General features: G+C 34.6%; 1 protein-coding gene across 7 annotated transcripts in view; it reads right to left on the bottom strand.

The window, feature by feature from the left end:
* Positions 1-1,773: 1,773 nt before the first annotated feature.
* The window catches only part of pisd (phosphatidylserine decarboxylase), a 65,651-nt gene continuing 43,951 nt past the window's right edge, over positions 1,774-23,473 (bottom strand). For all 7 annotated transcript variants that reach the window (XM_073950389.1, XM_073950390.1, XM_017356088.3 and 4 more), the window contains 5 exons: positions 19,069-19,305; positions 17,472-17,610; positions 12,492-12,641; positions 12,130-12,290; positions 1,774-3,074 (listed from right to left, as the gene is read on the bottom strand). In XM_073950389.1, the coding sequence (XP_073806490.1) occupies positions 2,850-3,074; positions 12,130-12,290; positions 12,492-12,641; positions 17,472-17,610; positions 19,069-19,305 (912 nt within the window). In that variant the 3' untranslated portion in view covers positions 1,774-2,849. The remainder of the gene's footprint in view (positions 3,075-12,129; positions 12,291-12,491; positions 12,642-17,471; positions 17,611-19,068; positions 19,306-23,473) is intronic.

A 23,473-nucleotide genomic window follows, 5' to 3' on the forward strand; every position in this document is an offset into this window, starting at 1 on the left:
TAATAAATATAAAAAATATAATGTAAATATCTGACTTTATTCATATTATGGGAAAATGTTGGTCTTAACTAGGACAAACTTAGGAAAAGGATGTTCTTAAGAACGGGATAACCTACTCAGAAATAGCAAATAGGCTACTACACACTGTAGCGCCAATAGGGGGAGTGCGCTTCTGCTTCAGAAACCTAATTGTAGGAGTGAAAGAAAAGTTTCACTTTCACAAGAGAATTATTGATGTTAGGCCCGTAGCCAGCCTGGTGAATGGGGTAGTTCTTTTTATTTATTTTTTTCAAAAAGTAGACCTGCTTGCGGTTATATTTTCTATTTAAATGTGAGATTAAAATACTGCATTTTAATGACATTTTAAGCACTATTTTAGCTAAATTAGCTTGTCGGATGGTCATCATAACTACACTTCTTGATGTAAGATTTAGAATAAAGAAATAAGGATAAATGCGTATTTTATTATTTTATTTAAAAAACAGGACTCTGTTAAAGTTTTTTTTTTAGTAGCCTTGTGTCATTTATTTGGCAAATAACAGACTGGTCAGTTGAATAATAATAAAAAAAAAATGTAAACGATAATAATAATGATAATAGTAATGTAGAGCCTTGCCTTAGCTCTCTTGTAAAAAGTACATTTGAAAATTCATGGATAATTGCAATAGCCAACTTTAAAATTGATTTTTATTTGGGCCGTTTTTTAGTGTGTCACACCTTTTTATTGGTAATTTTTGTTTCAAGAAAAAGGTTTTCTCCATTTAAAAACAATACAGTGGCGAAAGATGACTTCATTTACGTGAGATTGTGTTTTCTCTTGCACTGGATGTTGGACTCATGAAAGGGTTGCAGCTGATTACAGCCCACAAAGGAGTCTTAATGATTTTTAAGAACCGGGAAACTTCTAGAAGAGAACAGGAGGGTGCGCTTGAGTTGTAAGTTTACAAGATGTCCTGACTTGAAATGAAGTAGTAGGTAGGCTAATTGATTTATTATACAGGTTTTTTTCGGGTATAGAGAATGACCAACTAAGCAGCCACCGTAGGGTTATTTCCTGCATAGAGAATTACCAACAAAGAGGGCCACCTCCTTTTGACTAAAATGTAGGCAGCCATGACCAACAAAAGCCGAGTAATGCTGCTCAAACTCATGTATTTAACTAGATTTAATGTCAGCCTTACAAGAATCATGCAAGATGTGATTGCTTCAATATCAAGATTTTCATGAGGACACCCTCATTTTGAGCCAGGAAAAACCCGGTGATGACTTTTTAGCAGCAACTATTTTCTCATAGTCACTCGGATGACATTTTTAAAATAGGCCTTAATAAAACAATGCCTTCTGAAAAACGTGTTTTAAATAGATCAAGTACAACATGACTGCTTCATTTGGCTTCTGATAGAACGTTTTCAAAGCAGCTCAGGCATTTTTAATCCGTATTCCGTTGAGATTTTGTTCATTATTAATCAGCCTTATGTAATGCCGAATGACTTTCCTTAAATACCACGGTCAGATTTCTCATTATTCCTCATGTATAGATGGGCTACAACTTTCCAGAGAATCGCATTATAATTCACTACAAGCTGTGTATATTAACAGTCCACCTTTTTGCTTGAGCTTTCTTTCAACAGAGTTGTGTACGAAAAGGTAAGCTAATATGAAGCCACTATGAATTATCTTTCCTAGTCAAGAGGATTCAGCCCTTAACAAAAATAAATAACAATAACAAATGATGTCAAATTGTCAAACCAATACCACAATTAATACAACACATTTTAAATAAACTTCAAAATTTATTAGACATGTTTCTTGCTCTTTATACTAGTAATTATTGTCTATGTTACATAAATTGAATTAATAAGACTTTTCTTCAAAAGAATTCCCACAAGAGTGTGGCATGGTGCAACAGAAAAGCCCAGTGTTTGGTTTTTAACACATTCAAAACGTTTCCAGAGTCATTCCCCTTTTCTTCATACGTGTGGTCTAGATCAGGGGAGTCTGAAGGGTCTTCACAAGCTCAGGATGTAGAGTCTGTTGAACTTGCCAGGTGCTGGTTAATCAAAGAAAAAAGTCCAAGAATGTAAAACGTGAGCCATAAGATCACAACAACACTGATTCATATCAAAAGGGCCAAAAACAAAAGTGAGTTAGTAAAAATATATCTTGATTTTTGGCACTAATCAAGTTGAGACAGCATAATAGTTAACATTAATCACCCCAACTAATCGCTAGACCAACAAGCAAAGGCATAGATACGCCAGAGAACAACGGCAGTGATATATGTTGCCTGTCTTTTCTGAAGCTCTTCCTCAGAATGTAAAGTGGCCACAAATTTACTGTCGAAATGGCTTGCACCTTTATATAGATCAAAAGTTGGACGGAGAGATGGTAAATAAGATAAGCGTTTGGTGAATATGAAGGAACCAAACAGCAATCGTCTTTTATACATTCCCATGCTTGCAAAGTTAGCTGCAAAAATCCTGAACTCTTCAAACCCTGCAACACGGTTGACTCCAGCCAAGGCAAAATGGGCAAAATACAAAAAAACAAAACCGTTTTACCAAAATAAAATATAAAAATAATTTAGAGCCCAAAAAAAAACAAAAAACCAACAAAATGGATGGCATTCCGAGGTCTAAGTTTCACCTTAAACATATTTTACATCAAACCCCCTTAACAACCCAATAGCAATAATGCAACAGTGGTGTTTGAGTGAGTACACATGAACACACATGTATCTCAGTTTAAACAGAGTACATTCTCTGCAAATATGAGTGTATTAGTTTTTGAGATCCTGAATGCATTAGCACGCAGCGTGTCCACCATTAGACTCCGTTTCCTTGTCGGTGTTACATTGTCCCAAGCGCCTCTCCGAAACGGATCTTCTGGCCCGCTTGCAAGTTAAAAGTAAAATCCCGTGGAGCTTCGAATAACAGTACTATAGTGGAGCCCAAGTTGAACTCGCCCAAGTGCTCTCCTTTCCTCATGCTTATGCCTTCTTGATTGTTGTTTGTTACGTAGCTGAAGTCATTGTAGGTGCCTTTGTTATAACGGGGGTTGTTGGTGCGAAGCTCCTAGAAAATAAAAACATTTGTTAAAACAAATTAGGAAAAACCTTTTATGCTGCTTATGTCTACCTGGTAATAACATGCATTCAAGAAACTTCCATGCATTCAGACTAGGGCTGAACAGTATATCGTATGAGCATCAATACAGCAATGCATGTATTCGCAATAGTCACATCGCAGGATTCAAGTTTTATTAAAGATTAAAGGATAAAGATATTATTTTTAAAATCTTTAACATTTTTACAAATGATGACGATGTTATTTTATATTTGATTCAATTTCTATTCCTAAATATTGCTTGACCCTCCAAAAAAAAAAAACAAAGCACTGTTTATATCACTTTTATCTTTGCTCTGCTGTACTTATATATGCTTGTAATATATCATGATTTATGCAAATGCACTGGATACAAACTGACTTGATCATCTTAATATATATCTAAATAAACAAAATCTTTCCAAATAGAGCTATTCGGTTCATCTGGTGAAATTATATTCATCTCACAATACATATCGCAGAAAATAAATATTTTAATGCTGGATTTCTCCAATATTGTGCGGCCCTAGTTGAGACACTTTGTCTACACACTGTATTATTATAAGTAGTTTTTTTTTTTTCAGAATACACCCCATTTTACCAGTGCATCAAATGTCTGTAACATTTTTTCTATTTTTGAAAACACACACCTTCATAATTCTGAATCAAAATGTTCTACGATGGCAAAAACAACAGACTCAAGTTTAACATGAACAAGTCTGTCATTAAGTAGCAAGATGGCGGATAACATCCTTGCAGCTTACAAATGAATCCAAAGTTGAGGATCTTGAAAATTTTAGAAAAAATGATGGTTGGGGAATATGCTGCACTACAAAGTAGTTCTCTGCAACATGCAAGCTCTCATCATATTTGGCTGAGAGACCTTTTCTTTTATATTGGTATGTGCTGTATCACTTTCACAGAAGTGCTCAGTGCAGTTAGGTGAATTTATTGAACAAAACAATGTTACACAGTTTATCAGGGGGTGAAAAAACAAGCGAATAAAATGAAGACTTAAGCCACTTTCACACAAAGACCTTTCCGTAAAATTACGTGTGAATTTGAAAATACCGGTAAATTTGTTACGGCAATTTTCCAGAAAGAGAAGTTGTAATATTTTTGGTAATTTGCCGGATTGCTGCGCTGTGTAAACGGAGAAGGAAAATTGCCGGAAAAGGTGTTAACGCTTAGAACGCACTGAAGTGAGATGTCTACTCCAGCCAATCAGAACACTCAGAAGCATTCATATCCATGCGCTTTATGAAAATAAATGCCTTTATTTTTCCAGACACAGTTAGCTGCTAGATGCGAGTCAGATGACGTTTCTATGTTCCTTCTGAATGCCAACTGTAAAAAATGATTGATAAAGTGCTTATGATAAACCGTCGTTTATCATAGCTCTGCTTCAGTTGCTTGACGCGTGTGCACGTGAAGCAGCCAGTGAGCGCCAGTAGCACACATATTTTGTAAATCTCGACATGCAAAAGTGTTCCTCCATATGTTTTTGTCGAAGTTGTTCACAATACTTATCATCCATGATTGTGTGAACAGCGCTAATGGCAGCTATATGTTTCCATCAAATACGCAAATTTAGACTTGCACACAATACCACATGAAACATTTGTGAATCAAGCACTGTTTCCATCCAACGAGCCAAAGAGAACAATATCGTGACTTCCTGATAAACTGGTGGCAATTATTAAAAAGAAAAATGAAAGTCGCTGCAGTAGGAGAAGCCACTGTGTGCAGTTTTTTCTTTTATAATAAATGACTTGTGTCTCAGATAAAAATAAAATGCAATGATTGTGTGGTGGCTTTTGGAGGCGCAAGACTGATCTTTGGAGCTCAGCCACTCAAGAATTAAGCTAAGGGATTTTAGAATGACCAAAACAACATTTCATTTTTTCAATGTGTTTGGTCCACTAGTTTTTCCATTAAAGCTATCCTGTTGCAGGCCTTTTTGTTATCACGTGATCTCTTAAAACAAAATCACATGACATTTTAGTTGCTTATGCTCCCTACATAGTGTTTACTGATATTATTTTAAAGATATTGTTTCAATATTTCAATACATTCAAATCTGCACTACACTGCAGCGTCTTCAGAGGAAAATGATTACAGTAGCGTTAAGGGTTATTCAGCCGCAATCATGAAATGTGCATAAAGCTACATCTTGCATAGTTTAACACTCTTTGAATTAAGCATGTTTCTTTCGAACTGGAATCTTAAAAAAACCTGAAGCGGTAAGTGAAGCCTAACAAATGTGCAAAGTTGGGGACCAGGATTGAGAACCACTGGTTTATTGTAGCTGTTTAAAAACATTTTACCCCAGAAGCATTTACAGATTTTATTATTTTTTTTTTGCAAAATATTTTAAACCTCATTTACACTGGTATTTTGCACGGCCTACTTGTGACTGGATTGAAAAAATGCATCTTAACGGCAGGTGCAAACAAAGCCTTAAAATCCTAAACTATTCCCCTAAATCTGATCCTTAGAACAGATGGGGAAAATCTCCATTCATTTAATATGAATAAAATCCAAATCCATTAGATTGTAGAGAAAGCATGCCTTTTAAGATATGCATTATTATCAAATAAGCAGGGTCAACACTCAGTGAGGTCACATCCTGTCACTGAAATAATGTCAGAATACAACAGGTGACACAATCATCTACTCTCAAACACTTATTTCACCCATTAACCCACATTGTTACACAAGCCTGCTAGAGTCTAGTGGTCCACAATTGTGACCCGTTAGAAATGAGGCCAAATTCACCCTTAGCAGAATAGCTCAATATTCTACTAATGCTGAACACCCACAAATGGCAGAAAATATATTATAAGAGTAATTCTGTGGTTATTCTGCAGTTGTACGACCTATGATCAAATCACGCTTGAAAAAGAAACTGATATGATGTCATTTGGAACTAGTTAACCTAGGTCATTCTAATCCCCAGGTACAGTAAACGAAATGAGAGGTCAAATTCACCTTTCATCATACTAGTCCTCGTTTACCCAGGTTATAAATTAACTTTGGTATTCATGTACTGATTTTCAACACTGTCAAACCATGGGTTAAAAGTATTTTTTTTGCATATTTGAGGTGTCATTAAGTGTGATTATACAGAGTAATTGTATATATAAACACTTCCTATAATCCTCATGTTATAGAATTTACTTTCCTCACTATAAAGGTCTTAACTCCAATAGACACATTTTCTGTACCTATTTGACACTAAAATGACTGTTTATAAGTTGTTTTCCAAACGAAGCTCATTATACTACAGTCTAAATGGATTAATGCCCTCAGCCATGTAGAGTAAGAACTTTATAGGCTATAGGCACATTGGAAATGTGAAATTAAAGACATTCTGCATTTATTTTGGTTAAATAAGTGCAATAAGGCCTTTAAAGTGCACTTTTCTTGTTTGAATTTTCAGTGTAAACACATTAATGGTACTATTTTTACTTTAAACCCAGAATAAACACTTTTGTTCAAAGCATGTCAAGATAGGACACACCATTAGCTGTTTGTTGCTAAGTATCTAGCAGTAACATCTAAAAACTCAGTGTTTCACATTGCGCAGCGAACAATGCAATGATGTGTTAAGCCCACAAACGCAGATATATTTTTTTAGAACAATTACATCAAAAGATTAAGTGCAGTGTTAAAATGCCTAAAAAAAAGAATCTGTAGTTTATGAAGTGTGAAATTGCTTGCCAAATGCTGACTAGAGGAAAACAGCAAAATGCATAGCCTTTCAAAAGTTTAGTAAGAAGGTCAACACTTGTGCACTATAAAGTTTCATCCTTGTCTGGCATCTGTGCATCTTTAGATGCTGTGACCATTAAAATGCCTTTATGTGTATTTAACAGAGTCGCTGATCCCTATTATTCCACAAACACAAGCAGTCATCAACACCTATTGGTCTACAATAGTAGGTGTCATTTTTCTTAAATTGATAATTCACACAAAAATGTAAATTTACTCACTATTTACTCATCCTCAGGTTGTTTCAAATCTTTGAATTTCTTTATTTTGTTGAACACACACAAAAAAAGATGTTTTAAAGAAAGCTGAAAAGCTTTAACCATTAACATCCATATAGGAAAATCAAAGAGTGTAGTCGATGCTTAGAGGTTTCCATCTTTTGTGTTCAAAAGATAAAAGAAAATCAAACAGGTTTGGAACATTAAAAAAGGGTAGATAACGACAATTTTTAAATTTTGGTGAATCTCTTTAGGCATAACAAGTAATTTTAAGACAATGTAGAATATATATACCAAGTCTTCAGAAGCCATGCAAACACTTTGTGTGAGGATAAGGCTGCAAATTAAAAGGAAAATATACAATATTGTTGTTCAGCTGAGCATTCAATAATGATATTTCCCTGGAGAAATGCTATTTTCATCAACTATTTGTAAAACCATCTATTAAAGTAATGATCATACTAAAATAAACAAGTAATATTTTCTTATCATATTACATTTAATTCAGGATTTTATAAAAACTCCTAGTTAAAACAATCAGACTATGAACGAGTGAAAACCTCAGCAGATATTCTGAAGTTGGCTGTTATAATTATCTTTTCTTGTTTCTACACCCTCCATTCATTTTTAAATTAGCTCTATGTTCACCTTTGGGTCATTCTAGCTAATAGCAGAAAATCCCTTATTGGGGAGGCGCATATAAAGTTGATAAGGCCCAGTCTAATTGGTCAAATCAGCATAAACAACCTATGCATGCAACACTGATCCTTGGCACATAAATTTAATTTAAATCACACTTCTTGATGCAGTTAATATGCATAGAATTATTGTAACATTGATAATTCTTTAAAATATTGTGCAGCCCTAGTGTGAGGATAGACAAATTGTTTTAATTGTAATTATATTTTAAAGTGACTATCTTGCCAGACACATCACAACTCCACTTAGCTACTAAAACAACGTTATTGCAACGTTCAAATTTTCATTAGCGATAAAAGAGTGATTAATTATCCCAATTTTGATAACTTGCAACACTGTAATTAGCTAATCACAAAATACTGTAATGTGAAAGCATGTATATATAGACAATCATATAATATAAAGCAGCTTTCTGCAACATTATGAAAAACTAAACATGGATCTCTGTAAAATATTTTTTCTAATATAGGTTTAACAACAATACAAAAAAAAACAACAACAACAACAACAACAAAAAACACATGCAAGGAATAATACAGACATACGTAAACAAACCTAACACACAGGGATTTATTTTTACGTCGTTCATTCATTCATTTTCTTTTTGGCTTAGTACCTTTATTAATCTGGAGTCACCACAGCAGAATGAACCGACAACTTATCCAGCATATGTTTTTACACAGCGCATGCCCTTCCAGCTGCAACCCATCTCGGTGGGAATCATCCATACATTCTCATACACTACAGACAATTTAGCCTCCCCTATTCACCTGTACCACATGTCTTTAGACTGTGGGGGAAACCGGAGCACGTTTCCCATTTCCTGCATATGCATGGGGAGAACAGGCAAACTCTATAGAGAAACGCTCGAACCAGCGACCTTCTTGCTGTGAAGCGACAGCGCTACCTACATGTCGCCCATTTTTATGTCATTTGTTACAAAATTGTATAAAGCTGCCAATTTCAGTTGCTGTTGAAGCAAATGGGTGTGTGAGACTTTTTTTTTTTAACATTTTTAGATAATTTTAACAAACCCACGATAATACCGATAAACATGACAATTTTGATAAGTATGATCATGATATAAAATTTTTTATAGGATTGTCGGTGCCAATAGCCTAGTGGTTAGTGCGTTGACACATAGCACCGAGGTGCTCGCAGCGACACAAGTTCGATTCCCGTCTCGAGGTCCCTTGATCCTTCCACTATCTCTGCTCCCCACAATTTCCTGTCTCTATATCTCCACTGTCCTATCAATACAGGTGAAAACCCCTAAAAAATAATTATAAATTTTTTTTTTTATAGGATTACGTTTCAATTTCAGCCAGTTATTATTATTATTATTATAACATTTAATTTTAGCAGGAAAACACATTGAGATTAAAAATCACTTTTCCAAGAGTGTCCTGGCCAAGATTAGGCAGTAAACATGTCACATGGGTCTAACAGACAATTGACAAAAAACAATTGACAGTTAACATGAATCACACATTGACAGACAAACTATTCAAAACATCTACAAGCCTGCGTTTCAATTTCTAAATCATTTATACTCTTTTTAAAAGCATTTATTGGAATCAATTCTTTAAACTGCAACTTTGTTTGTAGATTATTCCATGCAAAAGGTGCTGCGTATTTAAAACCCTTTTTCCCCCTTCTCAGTCCGCACTTTAGGAACAGTCAGTAAATAAATATCCTGTGACTGAAGGCCATCGTTAAGGACAGCCTTTTTACAAATGTGATTTGTGATTCTGTAGATATCATAAACCCAGTTATTTCTTTCAAAGAATAATACAAAAAGAGAGTTGAATCAAAAATAACAAGCTGAAAAGATTCCTTTAAAGCTCCAAACCTACAGCATTCAAACAGCGCACGTCTTCAAATACCCTGACATTTAAAAGTACATTTCGGCCCTGCTGGACAAGTCGTCTGCTGTGAGCAACGTTCCTGTTTTCAGTCAGTCTAAGGTGTTGTGCAGAGTTTAAAGAACAGTCGGCTGTTGATTCTTCATGGTGTGCTACTTGCTCCCATGAGCTTGTCAAAGCCACCAGATGCCCGTTTTAAAAATAGCTGCAGTATAAAAATGGCTCAACAAACAGCTGGATGCTATGAACTAGATCTTGCACAAGCACAATATTTCTAATCCAACAGCTAGTAACTTTTTTTGGAGCGGGAGGATCAGCCTAGTAGCCTCAAGATACGCAGAAGAGCATAATTTTGCCGTCAAAATCAAGACAACAGTTATTTAGGTAATTAGCATATATCAAAAAGGCAATTTTGTCACCCGTAAATTTCCAACACCCACATTTAACCACAAAGCTGAATTGTACAGATTTAAAACTGAATAGAGGTTTAAGCCACCCACGACTAGTTATTAACCCTCACGTAGGTTAATCCCCACATGCAGCATTTTAGATTATATTAACAAAACTTTTTTGGTCTTAAGAATCTTTTATATAATATGAAATAGTTATATAAATTATAGCCATTATGTAAATGTTTTTTAATCAACACAAAAATTACATTTAAAAGTAAATTTTGAAAGAAAAAAAAATCTTTAGTTTAAAATATTCCATACTTGTCAAAGACTTAGCCTGAAGCTGATTAAAAATCATGAAAATATTGATTAAATCCATTAAAACTGCTAAGGCACTTTGGGAGATTGGGTTTCCATGCAGTTTTGATTAACATATTGTTCGTATTGTAAACATAGTGCAATTAAGGCTTTTGAGGACGTTACAGTTGAGATTTATCTTTCAAATGCCACTGCATTAAATGTTTGCCACTATAAATACTACAAAGATTTGATCAAACAACTGAGAATTTAAATATTATTTAGACAATAAAGAATGATAATGGGGTAAGTAACTATCAGGCAACATAAAGACGATTTTTGCAAATATTATTCGTATGAGCGATTCCATGAAAATGTTTTCACCAAAGTCACACATGTCCAAAATCACATCTGTTCATAACGAAGAGATTTCACATCTATGGCAAAGCTTTTTCTTTACAAATGCAAAGATTTTGAAGTTTGAAAATTCCATATTTGTTAAAGATTTAGCTTGCAGCTGATTATAAATGATTAAAATATTGATTAAATCAATTAAAACTGCTAAAGTGCTATGAGAGATTGGAATTCATGCAGTTTCAATTAACATACTGTTTAAAAATGAGTAAACAACAACAACAGTTATGAAGCAGATCATTTTTGGGAAAAATTTTGGTAAAAAGAAAGAAGGAAAGAAAAAAGCCAGAAAAAATATTGATGGGGAAGTATTGTGTCCTTTGGAATTCTTTTTTTTATTTTTATGAACATCTTTTTCATTTTCTACCTGGTAATAAATCTATATCTTTTCATTAGCACAACATACCATCAATGCTAAAGTAAATCTAATAAAAAAGGGAAAAAAGGGCAGCTTAGACATAAGTCTAAATATCAACTTAATAGTTGGTAAATATAATAGAAAGGTAAATTATTTTAAAATGTTGGATAAACAAAAAATGATGGGAAAATCATGATTCATGTTAAATTATGTTAAAACTCAAAGGGTAAATGGTGTACAAATAAGGACGTTGGGTTACTTTTGAGGATGTTGCAGTTATGAAATTTATCTTTCTAATGGCACTGCATTAAATGCTTGTGTCCCACTAAAATAAAAACTACAAAGACTTGTTTAAACAACTCAGCATTTAAATAGAAAAAAAGGATCGAATAACTGTTTCATGCAAAAAAACAACAATAAAATGTTATTGTTATTATTCTATTATTCATGAGCAATTTTTTTGCAATTGTCAACCTTGTCATGAAAAGTTTTCACCAAAGTCACACAAATGCATCTATAAAGAAGCTTCTACATAAATGCAAAGATGGAAAATAAAATAAAATCAATAATTTTTCATTCTGTAGTGAGCCAACTCTTATCCTTTTGATTAGCATTAGTTCTTTTGGGTTGTGCAGTTTAAATGACTGAATTTCTACAAATTACTCAAATACATTTTTAGTCACATCCACAATTCATTTTTTTCTCATATAAAATATTAAAAATGTTTACAGGTTGATATTTTCTGATCCTATAACTCTTTGGTTAGTTGTTTTGGGAAAAAAAAATGTTTGAATATAATGTCAATAATAACATATACTTGCTCTGTGTAATTGTTCTAAATTTTTACTGCAAATGTCATATCCATAATGCTGGAATTGCTCATATGTCAAGCTTTATGGAGTAAACACTGGAGGAACTTATTTTAAACATTAATTCAAAGACAACAGCAACATGAGCATTATAGCTCAGCAACAAGCTTGTTAAAAAAAAAGCCTGCCGAGTTCTAACCTTGTCAAAATAGATGCGTATAGATCCCACATTTGTCGCTCCTACAGCTGTGAGTGAAAAGAAGCCATGCGTCCACTCCCCACTCAAGACCACCCGCTCATTATGGCAAAAAAGTTCCTTGATCCAGCGCGCGACTCCTGGGTTCACTGACATCAGAGCACCTGTAATAAAACACATACGCAACCACATGGCGTGCTTCAGTTATGCAGGCATTCACTGATAGTATGGCCATCAGATTAGAAAAGCTGCTTATAACTGAAGCCTATAAGACCCAAGGCCCTGCTGATAAATCTTTTTTTAACAACGATTCATGTTTTCAGAAACCACAGCAAAACTGAGAAAGAACATAAAATGGCGCTGACCTGGGAAGTGGCGTCTGTGTGCAACCCTCCAGTCTGTAGGCGAGTGGAAGCAGTGGTAATCACCCGGAGCCAGATAAATCACACAGTGAAACAATTCATTGCCCTCTTTAGTGACTAGGGCGTCCTGGAATGTTCCAGGGTCATCCTCATCTGAAGAGCACATAAAAAAAGAAGATTTTCAATAATCATTATGACCTACACAACCTAAAAAAATGTGATGTTATTTTTGAGTGCTGTGATGATATTTCTTGCAATACATTTCTCCAGGACAAATGCGCATTTATTAGCCCTTTTTAAATTCATTTATTTATGTAATAGTCAAACTAGTACAGCGGGTAAAAAAAAGTCACAATTTATATTTTTAAAGATGCAGCAGACATAAAATTCTACTAGACGATGGTAAAATCATACATACAAATAAACCAACAATTATTTTTTTTAGCTACTGACTGGGCCTTTCATGCCTTTTTACACCTCCCTTTCTTCATGTGTTCAATAATCTTTCCGGATGTAATTTAATTTTATTACACAGCTTAATTTCTAAACTAATTAGTTTGTTTTCTTAGGATGTATGGATTACTTTGGTTGTTACTGACATCTAGTGAAAAGTTCAAGTCTGTAGCACATTTACAATTATGAGATTCTGTATTATAGAGAATTATAGATTATGAGAAAATTGTGACGTGTTCAATACTTATTTTACCTGCTGTAAAATAATTAGACAATTAAAATCTAAATTTGGCTAAAAAAAAAGCTGTGAAGGTGCAAACATTCAGACTTTAAACACTATAAGTGACTGAAAACCTTGGCAAATGTTTTTATTCTTATTAAACCACTACTGTTATTTTTTCTACTCCCACCATTAGTATTTATTTTTTATAATCTGCTTTGAGTCACTAGACTCACATTTGGACCACTCTAGCCTATAATATATTAGCACCTTCTATTGATTCTATAGGATTCTATATCAAGTAGGGATGCAACTGTTCTCTGTTAAAAAAAACAAAAAAAAAAACGTGTCCTCCTATGGTCTGGTGCGCCCTGTGATCCGAGCTTCAGAATATGCATTATTAATATTGGTTTGTTTATAAAAACAACCTCAACAAAGCAGTTCCGCTTTTGTACACTTCTGATTACCTTTTCACGAGCAAAGACCTTTCCAATCACCTCGTATGAAAATCTGTTGTTGACATCACGTTTCCTTGTGTGTGTGTGTGTGTGTGTGTGTGTGTGTGTGTGTGTGTGTGTGTGTGTGTGTGTGTGTGTGTGTGTGTGTGTGTGTGTGTGTGTGTGTGTGTGGAGTTTCTGTGTGTTTCAGTGTGGCAAGTAAAGGAGACACAGCGCAAATGTGCATGTGAGGCCAAAATCATAGAGAATTGCCATCAGTGTTTCAACAGACACAAAAACATAATGAATGTCTTTTTTGTTGTGGTTGCAAAGATAGCCTAGCTCAGTGGTCACTAAAAGGTGGATCGAGGTCTATGTCTGGACCCAGAAGCATCCCAAATGGATGCGAACATACAGCAGGTTTGTTACTTCAGTCCCGCTTCTGCTGGGTGTTCTTCTGCACCTGTTCACTCTCGCTATTCTCTCTGTTTACCCGCTGTTTGCTAAGAACAGTTTTCTTCTCGACTGACTGTTCCCGCTGATTTGAGAGAGAAGAGCCAAATGCTCTTATTTTGCTTAAGTTTCATTCACTACGATGGTGCTGATATATGGAGCTCTCTGGAATATGAATAAAATTATATAAAAATCATTAAAAATGCGTTGTTGCCATGATATGGCGAAGCATAATGTAAACAGAAGTAATCCATACTTTAAAAGTGCTCAATTATTAAGATGTGTTGACAATTATTGTATTCATAATCAGTTGACACTGTTAAGTAGAAGCTTATTTTCTTAAGCCATTTAATTTGAACATACATTTTTCAAACTGTCCTACTTTTATTTAATTATGTTAGATCATGCAAATCTACAGTCATTGTCAGGTGTTTGTTAACTAATAAATATTATTATTTATAATTTATTGTCCTTCGAATTGTTCTGTAGGCAGATTTTTTCTAAGCATAGCACAACCCGTACTGTACCCGTGACCCTAAAACCGCTATGCATACCGAACCGTGAGTATACTGAACCATTGTACCCCTAGTATCAAGGCAACATGATAGGTAAAATTTGGAAGAAAAAACAACAACCTATACATGCAACACTCAGGGTTCTTACACCTTTTCCAACTTCAAATTCCTGCATTTTTCAAGCACTTTCAAGGTGCATTTTTATACTTTTCAAGCACCTAACAACCACAGTAAATTATGTTTATATATGCTGTATGTACTTTTTCACATTTAAGTCCATTGTGCTGTTTTAAAAAACACAATATGACATTTTAACTTAAATTCTTGAATACTTTGGAGCATGGATTTATTGGGATAGTTCACCAAAAACGATGGGTGAAGTATCTTTTTAAGTTTTGGCCTCTTTCTTACAGTCAGATCGTGTTTAGGTGTAGTACCAAACTTTCATGACCAGTCGTTCATGAGATTTCATGTGCCTTGCTATTCAAAATTCATGTAACAAATGAAATCATTATGGGTCCGAGCCATTCACTATTAAGCCTGAGGGATGGAGTTTGCAGGTAACAGCGTTTGCCACACAATTTAATCATAAGATGTTCTACTTAATCCTTCATTTAATCGTCACAATGTTGTCAGTCGTGCAACTGCAGCGCGTTCACCATCGCAAAAGGGCTTGCATTCACTAAGATTGAGCTAATATTGCAGCTCATGAAAAGAACCTTACTGCTATTAAGATGACGTATGCAAATAAGTTATAAGTCAACTGTTTTAAACTATTTCTTAGCGATGCATTTAAATTTCTAAGGGCTGCATTTGTGAGAGTGCATAAAATTGTTGCCATGTGACCAGTTTTCATTGCAAAATGTTCACTGCTTGTGCGTATTTAGGAGACGATTACGCAGAATGAATATTTACACCAAAAATATATTTTGAGCTTGTATAGATAAGATTTCTGACACATATGCAACTAAAACTATCGCAATTTCGAGCCCTGCAATTTCAAATTCAAGCAGGTTCAAGCACTTTGTCCAAAATTCAAGTACTTTCCTAGCCTTGAAAACACAGTATTAAAAATCAAGCATTTTCCAGGATTTCCAGCACCGGTAAGAACCCTGAACACTCAAATGCTTGGCACATCAAATAGTTTTAATTTATGATACCTAACTGCAACATAGATATTGCTCATACTATTATTCCTATAATAATTTTTTTTTTTAGTTTCCAGCATGTTTTTTAATCACAAAAGCTGATTAAAGCAGTTTGTAGCATGGTGTCAGCTCTCTTGTGGGCACAACTTGCAAACTAGTGGCTTTGTTGACCTCATCTTTACCACCTTTTTCATTTGAGCATTAAATACTTCTAATTAAATACTTAATACCTTATTTTAGCAAATGCTAGTATCAATTGGCTACATTGACCTTATGTCATGATCATCTGTATGCCTATTTATTTTTTTGTTAAGCATTCAGTTTGAGATGAAGAACAGATAATAGTCATATCAATCTCAATTCATATCTCAAGTACAAGACCAAACAATAACAATTTTAATGTTTATGATGATTCGGGGAAATTATTAAAAGATCAATTTTTTATTTTTTTATTTTTTTTGATTGAAGAAAATGTCAATAATGTTATTATTGGGTTCCACTACGGTGTTCCTAATCCCTGGTTGACAGAATCCTAGGCTTTCTTGTTTTACATTTCTCCCTGCTCATATTTGAGCTTATGATAAAATTAAATCATGGCCATTCATAAGCTGATGTATCACACTATGCAATACTAAACCCCAATATCTTTACTCCTTTATTTTCAGTGTCTGTGTCATTGTAGGCCTCAAGCATAACTGTGATGAATTCAAGCAGTGCACAGCACGATATCATTTTATAAAAAGCAAACATAAATGCTCAACAAAACGAAAACAAGCCACAACAAAAATGAAACAGGACAAAACAAGTCAAAACACAACAGAATCATTCAAATTCAAGCTTCAAATTGAAGCCGAATATAAAAAAATATTTGAATTTTATAACACAACAGATTTACCAAAACAGAATGGAATCACTCCTGAAAACTAGTTGTTTTCCACAGAACAAAATTTGTTGTTTTGTGGAAATGAGCAGTCACTCGCTTACGGGACGAATAATTGTGTAACAGCACCACAATTAAACAAATTTTAATTTTTTGTTTGCTTCAATAAAGCATGCAGTTCGCCCGCAAAAAAAGTTTGAGCAATCCTAATCTACTGCCCTTATGGGTTGGGAGCATTTCACGTATATTGTGGCTTGATTTTATCACTTTGTGGCAATTCAGTTGTGTTTTAATCTTATATTTGCTTTTTAAATCCCATCATTTTGTGGCTTGTTTCCATTTTGCAGTAAAATTATCTTTTACCATCATAATATCCTCATATTATAAAAAGCTACTGTTAAAGAAACTAGCAAGCTTTTTTTGCTGAATGCTTTTCCTTAAAAAATAAAATGAGAATGAAAAGGTTTCTCCAACAATTTGCGGTCACTTTTTAATGGCTGAAACAACCATTTATACAACATGCACTGCTTCTGTGATTGTACACAGCACACCAATAAGACTATCTGCAATTATCTGTCATTGGCTAAGCATTCAGCCATAACGTTCCAACACAGCATTGCTTCATACTGCACAAATCTGCCACTGCAATGCAGAGTTAACACTGCAAAAAACAGTGCCAACCTTGCAGCAGAGCACAGTGCAAAAACTTTAAAAAGCTTCTTTGTGAAACGGTCAATGTCAGAGTGTAACTGCATGGCATAAATAGTGATGCAATTTTTACTGGCTTCGGTAATTTATTTCTGAAATCCTTAAAATAAATGACACATTTCAGCATCAAAGCATTTAGGTCATATGGCATAATTTCAGCCAGACTTACTTCTGTTGGCTGTTAAACTCTCAGACCAAGTGCGTGGGCCGAGGAAGGTTTCCAGAGAGTAGGTGACTCCTTTCACCTGCTCCACCTCACAGTTCTTCACACGACCGAAATGAAGGATCTTTCCATCAGCTGGACTGATCTGTGGAGTGAATGAGTCACAAGATTCTATGTTGATATATTATATATTCAACATGTTTTCTGCATACTGTTATGGGCAGTTCAAACCTCTAAAATCATCAAGTCAAAATAAACAGTAGATTAAGAACACAACTACAGGGTATGTGTAGGAATCCTAAAGGTCATTTTAATACCTTTTTAAGACTTTTTAAAGACCATCTGAGAATATTTTAAGACCTCATCACCACTATGTTCTAATCAGTATCAAACCTTAAGTTAATAAACAGTTGTTCGTAAACGGTTGTTAATAAGCAGTTGTTAATAGAGGTGTAAACCTACACTGGTCTTATGGTTCGGTTATGATTATCATGCCATCGATTTGGTTCAATACAATATCACGGTGCACTGATGATGCTTACCATACACAATTTTATATTTTACTTCACAGCACAAGAATTCTTGACTTAAAATGTATTAAAAAATTTTTTATTATTTGTGACACAATTTTTGCCTTTAAAACAAGCAGTCAGATATATGAACTGCACCTTTAAAAACTTAAGTACATGCACAGAACAAAATGAGCATTTAAAGCAAATAAACAAATGTAAATATCCTTCTCGCTTTCTGAGCAATGTCTAGTGAGTTCTAACAACCCTCTGATTGGTCACACGCTCAACGTAAAGGGCTGCGATTGGCTCTAACGCTCTGGCGCTCTGGCTACATGATAGACGCGTAGGAGCAAACTCACTCTGCAGACTTTGTAAGAAACAAAGCTTGAAACAATAAATTATGCGGCTGTTGTCAGCGACAGGCTTTCTCCAACCAAGAGTATGCGAACTTACATTTTACCATTTTGTCGCCTGTTTCGTTACATGTGGAGAGCATCACAGCACCTTTCCGCGTTTGTTGAAAATTCGAATCGAGGAGCTTGGCCGGATGCACCCCGGCCAAACCAATAATATGGATCAGGTTTGCCGTTGTTAATATTAGGAGGAAAATAAATATATTTATGCTTTTTTGGAGTCAAACACTTTGGACAAGGCTTAAACAAAATTTAAGACCTCATAAAAACACGACTAAGACTTTAATACTAAGACTTTAAAAACCTTTTAAGAGCCTTAATTTTCTCATAATTGATTTATCAACTTTTAATACTTTTAAGACCCCGTGGACACTGAATTATTTAAGACCATCCACATGTAACATACAGTCGCAATCAGAATTATTAGGACTTCTGAATTATTCTGTTAAGGGAAAGAAGATATTTTTCAACACATTTCTAAACAATGAAGTTTTAATAACTGACTTCCTTTATCTATTCTGTAGACAATGGGGGAAAAATATTGCTGAAGGAGGCTAATAATATTGACATTAATATGGTTTTTAAAAAAATTTAAATTTATTTTATTCCAGCCAAAATCAAACAAATAAGACTTGCTCTCTAAACCTAAACAATTCTTAGTTACAAACCCAAACTCACCACACAATGCGAGTCGCAAACTGGCCGAACCTGAGGCTTGAGTTTGCGCCTAAAAAACTCGCCCAGGTTTCTATAGTGCTGTAGATCCTCCACAGCCGCTTCTTTCATGTTGACTCCAAATGTCCATATATACAAATTGTAGATAGGTTTCCTCAACCAATTGGGCAAGTCCACCCGGTTCAAGCGCCCCCAGGCTCTGGACAGCAGTCGTGTTGGTATAGTCTTGTAGATTGTAACCTACAACCAAGAGAATAGAGATGTCAAGCTCAAGTATCTATTATAAATAGCAAATGTTTGAAATGAAACATTCAATAAATAATTTGCAAACCAAATGGTACTAGCACTGCAACTTTGAAATGCTTAAAATGCAAATGCAAAAAAAGAAAAAGAAAAAAAAGCAAAATGTTCAATACCCAAAGCCAAACACAAAACAGTAAAGCAGCATAACAAAATATGACTAAAATATTGTTTTCCGTTTTAAAGAGCTGAAAACACTGACTCAAATACTAAAATTAAATTAAATTGTCCCATCAAGCCATTTTAGCAAGCCAGTATCTATTTCATATACACACACAGCTATAACAGGTCATTAAGGAAATGAAACAGCGTCACTAGAATTGTAATATATAAAATCATGTACTTTACTATGACTAGTTTACCTTAACACCATAGTTAACACCCTAAATGAACCATATATTTTTCTGAGACACTCAGAATGCAAGTACACTCTTCCAAAGAACACACAATATTTTAGAATTTTAGAATAAAAATATTTCATTTAATTAGTCATTTTAACAATTTAATAATATGATTGGAATCAGGGTGTAAAAGCGTATATCCAAAATAAATAATAATAAATGTTAAGAAAAAAGTGCACTGTAAAAAAGTAAGGCTGCGATATCTGCTGCCAGATCTGTTTTCAGTTGTCAGACACTCACAAAAATATATACTATAGTAATTAATGGTAAATACTATAGTGTTTTTAACCATACTGACACTGACACCTCCAATGGAGATAGAGATGTTGCACAATCAGCTAAAATGTTGCTAGAATTGTTTTTTTTATGTATGGGTGATAAATATATTGATTCACCAAAAATGATTGAGGTCATGTCCATGTGTTGTGCAACAAGTCTTTACATTAATTATCGTGACAAGCATAAATGCATCTCTCAAAGTGAAAGTTCGAATTCAATTTTAGGCAGAAAACCAGCAAACAATCTAGTGAGTGAACCGATGCTTTACATCTGGTGTAAACACAGAAATACATATTCAAATGGCAGTCAGACAATGATGGACAGGAACGGTTACTATTTCTAGACTGAACCAGGCTTTTCTGAGTGGTTAGTGATACATTTATGTGTCTGTTGTGGAATAAAGTTGATTGAACACATCGACTAGCATTTTACTGTTCTAATTTTAACTGCACTGTTCTAATGTGCTGGCTTTTACAAATAAACATTTAAGTTTACTTGTCATTAGGGCTGGACGATATGGCAAAAAAATTATATCACCATTTATTTCTTAATTTGGGTTGGTACGATATAATTTCGATATCGATATGGACAATATTAAAAAGCCAGAAAAAAACTGGCATGACCGCACACAATGGATGTCTGTACCCACAAATGTCTACAAACCTAATTTGCAAAGTCTATAATAACATCCAGGCTCTTATAACTTTTTTTATAATTTTATAAAAAAACAGTACAAAAAAATGAATGTTTACTTTTTATTTGCATTTAGCCTTTACAAACAAGAAATGTGAAATAAACTATCGAATAAATAAAACTATCAGACTCAGCTTATATATAAGCTATAATTCCAAAATGAATGTCTAATAATTATAGAGCATTAATGATGATGAAAATGACAATAAGTGTTACCATGAATTATATTTCTCATTATGCTTTGAATGTGCTTGAATTTAAGTTATCTGCTATAAAAAGTCTGTTACTTTATGAAAATACATCAATGGTGTGCATCAAACAAAAATGAAGCATTGCAGTAAGAAATATTTCTTTTGCACTGTTGTTTTACATGCATGTCAATTGATGAATAATATTTCTGCTACAAAACAAATGAAAGATAAAAAATCATTCAATTCAATGCTCAAAGCTGCAAAACAGTCATCAGTAACTAAAAAGAAAAATAATATACATCTCAAGAAGGAAAGGACAAAAGAGAGTAAAGTGTCACTTCTATCGCCCTTTAAAAGTTTTGATTTCGGTTGTGTCATTTTAAATGCTCAGTTTCGTTATGAGCTGATTTTCATTTCTCTGTGTTTGTGGAATAAAGCAGGTGAGTCAGCCGTACCAATATATGAGCAGGCACAGCAGGATTCTTGCGATGACCACCGGTGCAATACCGCTCTTTGTTATAAGCCGCAGTTTCAGTATAAATTTAATAAAGGCAAGCTTCTTTGGCGATGATGTGTACAGTACTAGATTTTACCTTGATAGCGGACATTTGCACTAAACACTCAGTGAATGCAACTCATGGAGATTCGGTACCTTCTCCAAAAACACTCGATTGATCTCAGCTGGCGTATCAACATTCACCACATGTCATGATCGCTGCCATCTGTGCTTTTATTTGTAAGTTTATGTGGGGTTTGCAGACCTGTGTGCTTTTCACGCTTCAGCCGTTTGCATTTCCCACGGTCACAAAAGCTCTGTCATCAGACAGCGGAAAGCCTTGAGGGATTGACAGCTGATATGAACCATTATAGCAGCAGGTATCCAATATAGTAGTATCCATTATATGCAGTCGCACAAAAGCTCCCAAATATATTATGAGGTCACATAGATTATATTTTGGACGCATATTTTTATCGTAATACCGCAAATGGGTTTGAAACTCATATCACCGTTATTGAAAAAAAATTCTACCACGATATGTATTGATATTGAATTATTGTCCAGCCCAACTTGTCTTCTCAAAAAATGTAAACAGTCAGACTATACAGTGCATGATAAATGCGTTTATGAATTATTACCCTAATAGTGACTGTTTTTGGGATAAATCTAACAGTGGCTCTGATCTTTGTAAACATTTTCAATATATGAAGTGACAACCAGAACACAAACGGCTGTTTGACCCATCCTTTAGAAACAGCATTGAACTGACCCTTAAAGCAGTGGCACCCACGGGTGTAAATGTGCAGGTTAAGGGGTGGTTAAATCAGAACAGCATGCTTTTAGGTATGGTTGCAGAAAAACGCTTACCAAATCAGAGTTGCTAGGCTTTGCTTTTTCATGTTTACTGGGTTTGTAGATGCACCAGGGACACTATTACAGCACTTAAACATTGAAAAAGTCAGATTTTCATGATATGTCACCTTAAAAGCTACTCCATTAAGTCAAACACCCGTATGTAGTTTTAAATCAGCCACCGTGTGCCATGTGTCCCAGTGTTTTTTGATTCTTAGATCAGTGTAGCTTGCTGATCATTATTGATGTTGGCAAGGACTGATCCTAGATCAGTGCTACAGATTGTGGAGGCTGATGCATGACAGGAGCTCAGTGTAAGTGGATTACTGTAGTTAGCTTCAATCCCAGCTGACAGACAGGAGGCTAAATGTGGACACTCTCAGAGTCTTACTGGGTAGTGGGTTGTACATGATAGTTATGGGTTTAACGAGCAGGAAGTGAATTATGTCTAAAGCCGTGTGACCCAGAAAAAGGCTCTTCAAGAAAGAAAAAGTGTGTCACTTTCGCTCATTTTCAAACAGTAATTAAATACATTTAAACGCTAATTTATCTAATTTTAATACAGCAAATAAATACACACACAGTTTACATTAAGATTTAACTAACATCTAACTAATTAACTAAAAGCATTTATTATTTTACATTTACTAATATGTTAAGGTCAAAAGTTGCATCGTATAACATTATTACATTGAGAAATAACAAACCTGGAAATTAACAATTATTAATTAGGATTAATAAATACAAAAAATATAATGGATTATTTGATGTTAGTTGCTGTATACGAGTCCTAAAGTGTAAAAAAAAAAAACGATTAATTGCTTTTAAAATTAAATCTCAAAATAATGTTTTACATGGGGCCGATCACATCGAACGCGCTTTTTGTGTTGAGGATCGCCTTTTTTGAATGATTTACTAACTGCCGTGAGCGTTTTGCACGCTGCTCATGTATCCTGTGCACCTCGCGTTTTAACCGCCTGCTGCTGTGCCTCGTGTTTTTACCGTTCCACGCGGAGCTCTCGCAATTGAAAAAGTCCCCTCTGAGCGGAAAACGTGCAGCAGTGTTTTTGTTGTCAGCCTCGCGCTTTTGGAATGTAAAAGCACGTTCAGTTTGATCGGCCCCTAATACTGCAATATTTTCTGATCGTCCTGTAATAATATTCCTTACTATCTGTAAAAATATATTTATGTAC

This window comes from Danio rerio, chromosome 5 (assembly GCF_049306965.1).
Source record: "Danio rerio strain Tuebingen ecotype United States chromosome 5, GRCz12tu, whole genome shotgun sequence".
NCBI lineage: Eukaryota > Metazoa > Chordata > Actinopteri > Cypriniformes > Danionidae > Danio > Danio rerio.